The 12,903-nt window shown below is 41.9% G+C and overlaps 1 protein-coding gene across 1 annotated transcript; it reads left to right on the plus strand.

The window, feature by feature from the left end:
* The first annotated feature begins 1,315 nt into the window (after window positions 1–1,315).
* Window positions 1,316–12,327, plus strand: LOC139565187 (uromodulin-like 1). The gene is made up of 16 exons (XM_071385372.1): window positions 1,316–1,552; window positions 1,866–2,030; window positions 3,818–3,927; window positions 4,043–4,229; window positions 4,535–4,675; window positions 4,778–5,272; window positions 5,571–5,831; window positions 6,187–6,299; window positions 6,466–6,685; window positions 6,950–7,087; window positions 7,230–7,810; window positions 8,125–8,285; window positions 8,540–8,776; window positions 8,971–9,177; window positions 10,884–11,047; window positions 11,883–12,327. Exons 1-16 carry the CDS (start codon window positions 1,324–1,326, stop codon window positions 12,068–12,070), a joined length of 3,597 nt encoding a protein of 1,198 aa, XP_071241473.1. The 5' UTR covers window positions 1,316–1,323; the 3' UTR covers window positions 12,071–12,327.
* Window positions 12,328–12,903: the final 576 nt, after the last annotated feature.

Raw genomic sequence — 12,903 nt, forward strand, 5'->3', positions numbered from 1 at the left:
CCTATTACTGATGGTTAAATTTCAAATCACATTAGACTTACAAGATGTAGAACATCCCCAAGCCAGTAAGGAATGTGCTGTGATGAGTAAACCTTTTAAATTCCAGAGGATATAGAGATCTTTTTCTGAAGGGGTGGAACATTTTTTATTTTTTATTAGTCTTTGGGGGAAATGTGACGAAATCAATACCCCTCCTGCCTGCCTGCCTGTCGGAGGCTGTGGGTGAGGAGATGAGTGAGGATATGAGAGTAAACACTGCCATGGGGACCTGAGTAGAAACCAAGTCACCTGGGACAGACACTGCTGCTCTCATCTCACAGCCACCATTTTTCCCTCTCTAGCATCACTAACATGTTGTTTGCTGGCACTGACAGTGCCATGGCAGGTCATAACACAACCAGTGCACAAAAGCAAAACTACAAATGTGTACAAATCCTTGTATGGTTATATATTATAACTTTTTGGGGTGATAAATTGCCACAGTTAGGGATTAATAGTAGTTTTAAATCCCTGAAATGCTCTGTCAAAACATACAGGAACATAGGAACATACAAAGGAATCAATTTGACTCCAGAAATGGCACTGAACCAAATGTGAATGAATACACCCTCTCCATGTAGTTGTGTACTCTCTCCATCTAGATTCTACATATTGCCATGCAGTGTGTTACACTTGGGACTGTGGGAGCAAGGGAGGAGGAGATCAGGGGGTGTGGATGATGAGGGGAAAGAAACTCAGAACAGTTACCAACAACTCAGCTCTGAAAATGGACGTGCAGCATGGTCCTTGAATGCATGCCGTATTTTATGTATTCAAGATGAGTTGGATGTCCTTTCTCTGTCTGGCCACGGCCTTTCTGGACCTCTGTAGGGGACACAACACTTTGTTTGAAGGTAGGAAAATAAGCTAAATTAAATTATGACACAATCAATAATATGATAATGTGTATGCTCTACTGTTTATTACCATGTTCCATGATATCTTTGTAAATATTTTTTAGTAATTCTTAAACCAGAAGCAATGCAAATTATTCAATTTCTTTTACTGTACCTGCATTGATACTGTGGGCACTCCTTGGCTGTGGGCACTCCTATGAACGCCCGCAGTTGTGGAAATGAAAACCTGTTATGTGCTTGTGTTCATATATTCTGTTATTTATGCAACATTGATCTGCAAATACTTATTTTCCAATATTATGTTTTTGTGACTGTTTTTTTGGAATGCCCTGCCCATTTGTCTTAGATTCTGCAAACATAAAAACATGGATAGTCTCCATTACATATATAATATAACCATTCCTGTATTTCAGGATATGACCTGTCTATGTCCAGCTACCACCTGTGTACTCGACATGAGAGCACAGTGGTGAGTAAAGTGTTGTCCTATAAGATCTCTTATACGGTCAGGAGGTCATGTGGCGGCTGGCTACCCTGGAAGATGTGTGAGGTCACTGTTTACAAAAAGGCCTATCGGACTGAGTACATGAATGTCACCAAAGACGTTTTGAGGTGTTGTGATGGCTATGAACAAGTGGGCAGCTACTGTGCTTTATGTGAGTATTCTAGCTTGTATTTTAGCACTTGTTCAACATGAAAAGAAAATATGTTTAGGAGAGCACAGAAGTATCTACAAAGTGTAAGAAATGTATTTAACAGTTTGGTCATTTTCACAATTTACAGTACATCAGTACTATGGCCCTGCCCTAATACAATCAGGACCAGTAGTCATGGAGACTTGTTTATATGGAGCAGCTAACAAAGAACACTAGATGGGGCTGTGGACCAAGAACACAGTTATAGTTTGCTATTCACAGTGCTCTTTGTAAACATTTAATCGGATACTCTCTCTCTCTCTCTTTGATTAAGCTATGAACAGAAGTGGAGAGTTCACTGCTAAGCCAGGGTCCTGTCCTGAGGGTGTCGTGGAGGCACCCAGGAGTGGAGGGTGTGAATGGGACTTAGACTGCCCAGGCTGGCAAAAGTGCTGCCAGAGAGAAGGCCTTTCTCTCTGTACTGACCCTCAGTCTGCAGGTAGGTACAGATCCCAGATCAACTTCATTGTGATCAAAGATATACAGGTAAATGCCAAAATAAAGGAAACACCAACATAAAATGTCTTCTTATGGCTGGGATCCCGTTAACGGGATCGAAATGACAACACCCAGTGAAAGTGCAGGGCGCCAAACTCAAAATAACAGAAATCTCATAATTAAAATTCCTCAAACATAGAAGTATTTTACACCATTTTAAAGATAAACTTGTTGTTAATCCCACAACAGTGTCCGATTTCAAAAATGCTTTACGACGAAAGCACACCAAACGATTATGTTAGGTCTGCACCTACTCACAGAAAACACAGCCATTTTTCCAGCCAAAGAGAGGAGTCACAAAAAGCAGAAATAGAGATAAAATTAATCACTAACCTTTGATGATCTTCATCAGATGACACTCATAGGACTTCATGTTCCACAATACATGTATGTTTTGTTCGATAAAGTGCATATTTATATCCAGAAATCTCAGTTTACATTGGCGCGTTACGTTCAGTAATGTTTTGCTTCCAAAACATCTGGTGATTTTGCAGAGAGCCACATCAATTTACAGAAATAGTCATCATAAACTTTAATATAAGATACAAGTGTTATGCACAGAATTAGAGATATTCTTCTCTTTAATGCAACCACTGTGTCAGATTTCAAAAAAACTTTACGGAAAAAGCAAACCATGCAATAATCTGAGTACAGCGCTCAGACAACAAAACCAGCCATACAGATATCCGCCATGTTGGAGTCAACAGAAGTCAGAAATAGCGTTATAAATATTCACTTACCTTTGATGATCTTCATCAGAATGCACTCCCAGGAATCCCAGTTCCACAATAAATATTTGATTTGTTCGATAAAGTACATAATTTATGTCCAAATACCTCCTTTTTGTTAGCGCGTTTAGCCCAGTAATCCAAATTCATGAGGCGCGAGCAGACTAAAAGTCCAAAAGTTCCGTTACAGTCCGTAGAAACATGTCAAACGATGTATAGAATCAATCTTTAGGATGTTTTTATCATAAATCTTCAATAATGTTTCAACCCGGAGAATTCCTTTGTCTTCAGAAATGCAATGGAACGCAAGCTAACTCTCACGTGAATGCGAGTGGGCAGCTCATGGCACTCATGGCATGCCAGACCCCTGACTCAAAGAGCCCTCATTCCCCCCTCCTTCACAGTAGAAGCATCAAACAAGGTTCTAAAGACTGTTGACATCTAGTGGAAGCCTTAGGAAGTGCAATATGACCAATATCCCACTGTATATTTGATAGGCGATGAGTTGAAAAACAAACCTCAGATTTCCCACTTCCTGGTTGGATTTTGTCTCAGGTTTTTGCCTGCCATATGAGTTCTGTTATACTCACAGACATCGTTCAAACAGTCTTAGAAACTTCAGTGTGTTTTCTATCCAAATATACTAATAATATGCATATCTTAGCTTCTGGGACTGAGTAGCAGGCAGTTTACTCTGGGCACCTTATTCATCCAAGCTACTCAATACTGCCCCCAGCCATAAGAAGTTAATAGGGTGTTGGGCCACCACGAACCAGAACAGCTTCAATGCTCTTTGGCATGGATTCTATAAGTGTCTGGAAGTCCATTGGAGGAATGAGACACCATTCTTCCATGAGAAATTCCATAATTTGGTGTTTATTTAATGGTGGTGGAAAATGCTTTCTCAGGTGCCGCTCCTGATATATATATATTCATTGTATAGTACAGTCACAGAAAATTATATTGTAAAGATACAAGTATTCTTAATTATTTCACTCAGGCGGTAGAGGCTGGTGCTTTCACGTCACTGTGACAGTGAAGACAGATTACCAGCGGCTGATATCCATGGACGGGGGAATCCTGAACCACACAAGGCTGCTGCACTCTGTGGTAGGTTACTGTATCTCTCCCTATGTTCTTCTCAATGATGGTCCATTATATAGTCCCTATATTTCTCACCGTATGTGCCCAGTATAGGCCATGACCATTCTGTATTGGCTTACAGGTGACTGGAGCGCTGGACTCTTATGACGTCTCTGTATACTATATCAGCTCCTGGCCTATATGGCCATTTAGTACCTCCTCCTCTCTGCTGATTAGTTCCCCTGAAATGCTGTCCCTGTCCAACACGACCACAAAGCTGCACCTTCTTCTCATACACATTGAAGAAGTCACCTCGGTGTCAGTTGAAGGTAAGGGGATTCTGTACTGTACTGTGGGGCGTAAAATACACAGGGTTTTCTGGTGGATATAATGATGTATGTGTTATAGTTGTTCTCTTGTTACTGAAAACCCTGCTAAGGAAAAGCTGACTCAGTAACACCACGGTGTCCCACTCTGCCTCCACTTCCTCTTTACACTCATCTGCGACATGTTTCCTCTGGAAATGGAAAACTGGCCGTTGACACACACACACAAAACGAATAGACACACACACACTGTATAATGTATATCCTGTATACAGTATCTACTACACATTATGCTGCTGTCCTTTCAGACATGAATGAGTGTAGCCATGCCGCTCTCAGCAGCTGCTCACGTCAGGCAGACTGTACCAACACAGAGGGCTCCTACAGCTGCACCTGCCATCCAGGATTAATTGATCTCAACCCCAACAACAAAGGGGTACACTGCCAAGGTAAGGACAGGGAGTGGTGTGTACATACTCTGGGTTATATGAAATTAATGTAAAGATGTAAAAGTTTGTAGCTAACACTCAACCTGTTCGTTCTCTTTTCAGCTGCTGACCCTGTGACCTCACCCATGCCCAGTAATGCCACTCATATGTTCTGGTGGGCCAATGCTACAGAGTTGCCACCCAACAGCACCAGCTATCAGTCCCAGGTCTCCAGCTTCACTGATACCCCAACAGCTATAGCTACAACCACAGACAGGAGCATGATGCTGAGCTCGACCCATATACATGCTACCACACATAACCCAGTTAAAGCCAGCTCCAACAGGTCTGAGACCAGTACCGCAGTGATACCCTCGAGTACTGTATTGACCTCCAGCAGGCCTGAAATCAGTACAGCTCTCACATCCTGGAGTAGTTCCACCTCACTCCAGCATACCACTAACCCCAACTCTCCAACCCCAACCCTCTCCACCTCGGCCCCCTCTGTACCGGCATGGCAGACACATCACCAGCAGACCAGCACTATGCCACAAACCAGCCTTGAGCCCACTCTGGTGGTGTCCCTGAGTGTATCACCACCATCTCCATCAACATGCAGTATGGAAATCAATAACACACCCATTATACATTGTACAACAGCAACAGATATAAGCGTATGGACTTTTTAAAATATCACTTCTAATATTTTGTTGATAGAAATTCCCCCAATGACTCCCCTGCTGTTTCTAAGAACCCCTGAGGCTGTTTGCATAATATTCTCCAAAGTGCTCCACATACATCTTTAATAATCATAATTTAAAAAACGTAGACTCTCACAAAGTCATTCCTAATTGATAAAATTATATTTCATAGAAGTTGAGATTGATTACTGTCTCCCTTCTCCCCTCTCCCCCAGACCCCGCCCCCATCACCAACCTGCAGGCTTCCAACGTCACTGGCTCCTCCTTCTGCGTGTCCTGGATGACTGGCCAATCCCAGAGCGGGTTTAGCTTTCTGGTGGTGCTGATGGAGGGGTCAAAGGTCAGGGGACGCTGGGAGACGGGGCTGTCAGTCTGGGAGGTGACATTGTTGAAGCCTGGGGTTCTCTACAACGTTACTGTCATTTCCTGTCCCCATGGGAGCCAGGGGGCCAGCCTGCTGCTGCTGGTTAAGACTGGTAAGTACCATGTAAAGAATGTGTTTAAAATATCAACTTTCTGTCATCTTTTTCAGTTTTGTTATGTCAATATCACTTAAAATGTGTGCATACTTAAACTGATGCAGTACATTTTAGCTATATGTGCTTTATGCATAAGGAGGCTGATATGGTGTGCCCTATAGTGAACTGCTGGCCAAAGCCATCTGAACAAGGACAAGAGGAAAGCCCTCTATTATTCATTACACACTGACACAGCAATATGATTTGGTTTCACTTACGAAAGCACTTTCACGTTATGCTGACTCTTATAGCAGATATGAAACTGTTCTAGTGACTACAGTGCTTTGGCTGGATGTGTGTATCCAATTCACAGCTGCACAGACACTTGGAGCAACAGCTCACCTGACCAATGTGCAGTTCACTGATGCCCTGCTGGACCCTACTAGCCAGGCGTATCAGAATCTTAGTCGTAGTATTATGGAAGAGGTAGGAGACTACCACACAACGGCTGCTTAGACAAATGTTTTTTGAATGTTTACAAATGTTGAATGTTTGAATGTTGTCATTGTCCTCACTTATAGAACATGGAATGTTGTAGTTTCTATCAAATGACACTGACACAAACACACTGTCTCCTCTAACTGTCCCACAGATCCTCCAGTCTCTCCCTCCTGATATTCTGGCCCTGGTAAACTCAGGAGATGTGAGGGTTCAGATCACAGGCCTGGCCCCTGGCAGTGTAGTAGTGAACTTCACCATCATCTTCACACCCAGTCAGTCCCAGGACATCCTGAAAGTGTCCTCTGCTCTGATGCAGGCCCTACAGAACAGCTCCAGATACACAGTTGACAGCAACAACACCAGCATAAATGGTAACGCTGTCTTAACCTTGTACAGTTGGAAGAATACTTAGATTTTGATAAAAGGATGTGTACAAGATGATGTGCCAGGTCTCCAATGGGCCTTTCTTGAAAATTATTATTTGAATTAATAGGGCTTTCTGGTTAAATATAGGTTGAATATGAAATAAGATAACTCTCTGTTAGCATTAGATGGAGAGCACATTTAGTGATACCAATCTGCATAAACTGTTAACCTGATATTCAATGCCAGATTTTTGTTGTTGTTTCAAACAGATGTTGATGAGTGCAGTACAGGGGACATGGACTGCTCCCCATGGGCCCAGTGCACTAACACCTGGGGCTCCTACAGCTGTCTCTGTCTGGATGGATTCACGGACTCTAACCCCTCTAGGCCGGGACGGGTCTGTTCAGGTAGACAAAATGGAGTAATCGCTTTCCCTTTTTGGTAGTCTAAATTCAGATCTGGATATAGTTACTAGAGTATTCGTCTCACACTGCCTAATCAGTTCACTACAGTTCAAACTGTAATTGTCTTTTTTTTGTTGCCATACAGCTCCTTTGACCACAACCACACCTATGTCCACAACCACACCTATGTCCACAACCACACCTATATCCGCAACCACACCTATGTCCGCAACCACAACAAACACTCCCGTTACAACCAGCAATACAGTGTCAACCACTACCACCTACAATACAACCTCAATTACATCCAACAATACAGATGCAGCGGCAATGAACGCAACAGTTACAACCACTGTCAACAATACAGTTAGAATCAACAACACAGTTTCAACCAAAACTCCAGTCACAATCACAACCATGGCGCCAGTTACAACCTCAACCATCACTGAAGTTCCTACAAAAATGACCAGCGGTCTCATCAAAACCAGTCTGCAGCCTGAGACTCCTACATCTCTGGCTCCTCTGGTCTCTTATACGGAAGCCATCTCAGTGGAGTGCAGGGCCAGTGCCATCACGGTGACAGTGGCCAGGGACTTCCTGTGGTCGGGGCACATTGGGGACTCTTCCCTGTTCCTAGGGAGACAGGAGTGTGGCGTGAACGGAGGGAACAGTAGCCACGTCCAGCTGACGGTGGCTTGGGACGAGTGTAACACACAGCTCTTATATGTGAGTCAGTAAACTTGTCAGTCAGTGGCTAGAGGGTGCTACCTACTGCCCCCTTGTGTCACAAAGAGCATAGTCTCTGGTGTGTTTAGGCTAAATAAAAGGTTATTCTATAATGTACAAAACAGACCTGGATTTAACAGGTTAAAATGTCCTTATTTATGTACCATTTATTCTATACATTAAAAACATGCAGCCTGTCACCATGGTATCTTGTAGGTGCAGGTGTTGGATGACCAAATTAGATTGAACTGTCCTCATGGTCTGTTAGAAAATAAAATAACTAACTAATACCCATGTTAACTTTTGCACTTCAGAACAGCACTCACTACACTGCTCAGGTGAATCTGTACAACTCTATGAGCTCTCAGCTCTTGCCTGACGACACTACAAGGGTTCCCACAGTACGGCTGAAGGTCCCCATCATGTGTACCTTCAGGAGGAGCATCATCATCTCTTCTGGTTACAGCACCACGGGGTACGCTCTGCCAGGTGCCATGGTTACCTTCTCTATGTCACTATGGTCATATCCACCTCCCTCCACCTTTTAACTCCCACAAATCACTGCTCAGCTAGACTGAAAAATAAACATGTCTAGAACCCAATTTTACCTCACTACTCAAATACATGCTTGGAAATATCTCTCTTATTGACATAGAGTGTATTTGAATTTTCAGTATCCATGATATACTTAGCTATTTATTTACATAATATCTTATGGTGTATTGACAGGTATGATATGATCAATGATGCTGTCATGGGCTCAGGGACGTTCTACGTGACATTTCAGCTCCTGAATGGAATGTCACCCCTCCCCCAGAACTACAGCCTGTCTCCTGAGGAGGATGTTGTGGTCGAGGTCAGCGTTGACTCCACGGTTGCCCAGATCAAAGTGGTCATCAACAAGTGCTGGGCCACCCAGAGCAGCAACCCCTTAGAACCAACAACCTATGTTTTTCTGGAAAACAGGTCTGTTCTACAATTGCTTTTGAAGGTGTCCTATTATAGTTAGCTTAGATGCTAGGTTTTTATTCCGTGGCATATAATAGAATACCATTTATATGTATTGTCCATCCGAGGATGGACATTTGCTTGAAGATTTAGATGTGTTTGAGTACTTTCTAAGCTTTCTGCCGGTAATCTGTATCTCTCTTTCTAATCAGCTGTCCCCTCCCAAACACATACACCACAGTCGTGGAGAACGGCAACTCCAGCAAGTCTCGCCTGTCTCTTCGCATCTTCTCCTACATTAACCTGAATGTCATCTACCTGCACTGCCATATTCAGATCTGTATCGAGACTGGCTCGGCCACCTGCCAGCCTGTGAGCATCTGTCCAGATTTATTCATACTGTACTACTCAAATATACAGTATTTACTTTGATGTCTAGATTTACTCTCCAACCAGGGGTTAAATGGGGTATTCGGAGGTGGGGAAGCTCTGGCGGGTTGAATAAAAGGATTATGCCAAGATTAGGGTTAGAATTAGGGTTAGTGTTACTGCTGAAAGTACAATGTATTACTATTCTAGGGTTTGGGTTAGGGTTACTACTTTTATCCTGCTTTTTATCCTACTCCCATAAGGTGCTAGAGCTCGGCTCTGCCTGGCTCTCGCTTTGATCCGGGTATCTCCAGTTCAATTTAACCACTGTGTTCAACCCCTTTGATATGACTACCTAGAGGCTCTTGAAAAATGCTCTACTTGGAGAATGTTTAATTATACTGAACAAAAGTGTAAACACAACATGTAAAGTGTTGATTCCATGTTTCATGAGCTGAAATGAAAGATCCCAGAAATGTTCCATACGTACAAAAAGCTTTCTCTCTTAAATGTTGTGCACAAATGTGTTTACATCCCTGTTAGTGAGCATTTCTCCTTTGCCAAGATAATCCATCCACCTGACAAGTGTGGCATATCAAGAAGCTTAAACAACATGATCATTACACAGGTGCACCTTGTTCTGGGGACAATAAAATGCCACTCTAAAATGTGCAGTTGTGTCCACAACACAATGCCACAGATGTCTCAAGTTTTGGGGGAGCGTGCAATTGGCATGCTGACTGCAGGAATGTCCACCAGAGCTGTTGTGAGATATTTTAATAATCATTTCTCTACCATAAGTCGTCTCCAATGTCGTTTTAGAGAATTTGTTAGTACATCCAACCGGCGCACAACCGCAGACCACGTGTAACCACGCCAGCCCTGGACCTCCACATCCGGCTTTTTCACCTGCGGGATCGTCTGATGAAACTGTGGATTTGTACAACCGAAGAATTTCTGCACAAACTGTCAGAAACCACCTCAGGGAAGCTCATCTGCTTGCTCGTCATCCTCACTAGGGTCTTGACCTGACTGCAGATTGGCTTCGTAATCAACTCCAGTGGGCTAATGCTCACCTTCAATGGCTACTGGCACGCTGGAGAAGTGTGCTCTTCACGGATGAATCCCGGTTTCAACAGTACCGGGCAGATGGAAACAGCTTGTATGGCGTCATGTGGGCAAGCAGTTTGCTGATGTCAACGTTGTGAACAGAGTGCCCCATGGTGGAGTTATGGTATGGCAGGCATAAGCTTTGGACAACGAACACAATTTCATTTTATCGATGGCAATTTGAATGCACAGAGATACCTTGACCAGATCCTGAGGCCCATTGCTGTGTCATTTATCCGCTGCCATCACCTCATGTTTCAGCATGATGTCGCAAGGATCTGTACACAACTTCTGGAAGCTGAAAATGTCCCAGTTCTTCCATGGCCTGCATACCCACCAGACATGTTGCTCATTGAGCACGTTTGGGATGCTCTGTATCTACGTGTACAACAGCATGTTCCAGTTCCGCCAATATGGAGTAACTTTATGCGAAGGAGATGTGTTGCGCTTCATGAGGCAAATGGTGGTCACACCAGAAACTGACTGGTTTTCTGATCCACGCCCCTACATTTTTTTCAAGGTATCTGTGACCAACAGATTCATATCTGTATTCCCAGTCATGTAAAATCTATAGATAGGGGACCTAATGAATTTATTTCAATTGACTGATTTCCTTATTTGAACTGTAACTCTGTAAAATCTTTTAAATTGTTGCATGTTGTGTTTATATTTTTGTTCAGTGTAGTTCAATGCTGTTTTCTTTCCATAATCTTTTCCTTTGTCAGGATTGCTTTGGGCGGAGAGAAAGATTCTCCAATCTAATTGGAACAGCAAAATCATCCTGTGGACCATTGCTTCGATCACACAAAGGTAAAGTAAATGCTCTTCAAAGTGTGACTGCATCAAAAAAAGCTATACTGTGACAACGTGATGACTAGGCTACTGCTAATTTCATATACAGCCAAGTCCAAAATGATTGGCACCCTTGATAAAGATGAGCAAAAAGAATGTATAAAATAAGTCATGCAAATACTGAGCTATAAAGAATGGAAAAGTATATTATTTTATACTAATACAATTGCTCACCCAAAGAGATTTTGTGTAACTTGTAATAATTTTTTCTCTCAAAAAGATAGGGGTCAAAATGATTGTCACCCATTTTTAATACCTTTCAATACCTCGCCTTGCGAGGATAACTTTTTCTAAAACGTTTTATGAGATTGGAGAACACATTGGGAGGGATTCATGTCATTCCATTGTTAAGGTCAACGGCATCATGAACTTTACTCAGTACCAGGACATTTTAGCCAAAAACCTGGTTGCCTCTGCCAGGATGCTGAAACTTGGCCGCAAGTGGATCTTCCAGCAAGACAAAGACAATAACCCCAAACACACATCAAGAAATTGTTCATTGACCAAAAAAATCAACATTTTGCAATGGCCATCTCAGTATCCAGACTTGAACCCCATTGAAAACCTGTGGTTTGAAATGAAGAGGGCAGTCCATAAGGGTAGACAAAGGATATCAAGGATCTGGAAAGATTCTGTATGGAGGAATGGTCTAAGATCCCTCCTAATGTGTTCTCCAATCTAATAACACATTTTAGAAAAAGGCTCAGGATGGTTTGTACAAGGCTACATGATGTATAGGATGATCAACTGTACATATTGTGAAGTTAATATATTCTGACATGTTTTCTGGCAGTGTCCGTCGAAGAGAGATCTGATACTCTTCGTCTGGTGGGCTACAGTTTACTGGGAATAGGACTATTCCTCCTCTTTATCGGGAGTCTCTCTTCCTTGTTCTTCAGCCACAGGAAGCGAATTGGAACCTACAGTTTCAGCCTCAAACCCAAACAAGATAACTATACCTATCATGTTTTCAATACTTAGTGCTGGAACACTTTTAGGCTAGTTTTAGGGAACTCAAAGACATAGTAAAGTTGGTATTTAATTTCTTCAAGCTGTTGCCTAGTAGTCAGAAATGAAGAGGTCAATACAGATAATTTTGATTAAACTAAGGCATATTATTAAAAAACTAAGTGTATCAAAAGGGCAGAAATCATTATTAATTTGGATGACATCAGGGTCTCTTCAATTTTTTCAACATTGATACATTTAAATACATACTGTATACAAAGCACTGTTTGCCTTGGAAATTAATGTTGTCTTGTTAGGATTTGTATAGTAAATCTTATTTAAAAAATATAATATATTCTGCAATCCCTTCATTTTCTTTTAAACTGATATTTTTCTATAACTGAGAAAATCTACCATTTATCTACCATTTATCCTGAAGTCTTCTAAAGTCAATAGCAGACACATCCTGAAATATTGACCTGCTAAAATATGTGAAATATGTTCATAAACGAACAACTAGAAATAAAAAGGAATTATTTGTATATTGGAACATTTGTAGCAGAGGAAGAGAATATTTCCCCAATCTTTATTTATGAGGTGAAATGTTGAATTTGTGATACAATCTAAGAACTACTGTAATGATCCATACACTAGAGGACACTGTTGGGTCATTGCATTAAAAAAAATTAAAACATAGGTAGGACAACAAATGTTGGGATTTCACAGTGTTATAATATCATGAATTAGATATGGTCACACTATAAACATTTTGGATGATTGACATTAGATAACATTACATGAAGGTATGGTACATTTATCAAATACATCAAAGACTTGGTGGTCTGTATGTCTGTGCTGCGTGCATG

The sequence above is a fragment of the Salvelinus alpinus genome, chromosome 1, assembly GCF_045679555.1.
Source record: "Salvelinus alpinus chromosome 1, SLU_Salpinus.1, whole genome shotgun sequence".
Classification (NCBI taxonomy): domain Eukaryota; kingdom Metazoa; phylum Chordata; class Actinopteri; order Salmoniformes; family Salmonidae; genus Salvelinus; species Salvelinus alpinus.

What these genes read in the sequence shown, in the direction of transcription:
- LOC139565187 (XM_071385372.1), top strand. Translation starts at nt 1,324, where the DNA reads ATGTCCAGCTACCACCTGTGTACTCGACATGAGAGCACAGTGGTGAGT. An exon ending in GGGCAGCTACTGTGCTTTAT is followed by an intron (nt 1,553 to 1,865) that starts GTGAGTATTCTA and finishes TCTTTGATTAAG; the next exon opens with CTATGAACAGAAGTGGAGAG. An exon ending in ACCATCTCCATCAACATGCA is followed by an intron (nt 5,273 to 5,570) that starts GTATGGAAATCA and finishes CCTCTCCCCCAG; the next exon opens with ACCCCGCCCCCATCACCAAC.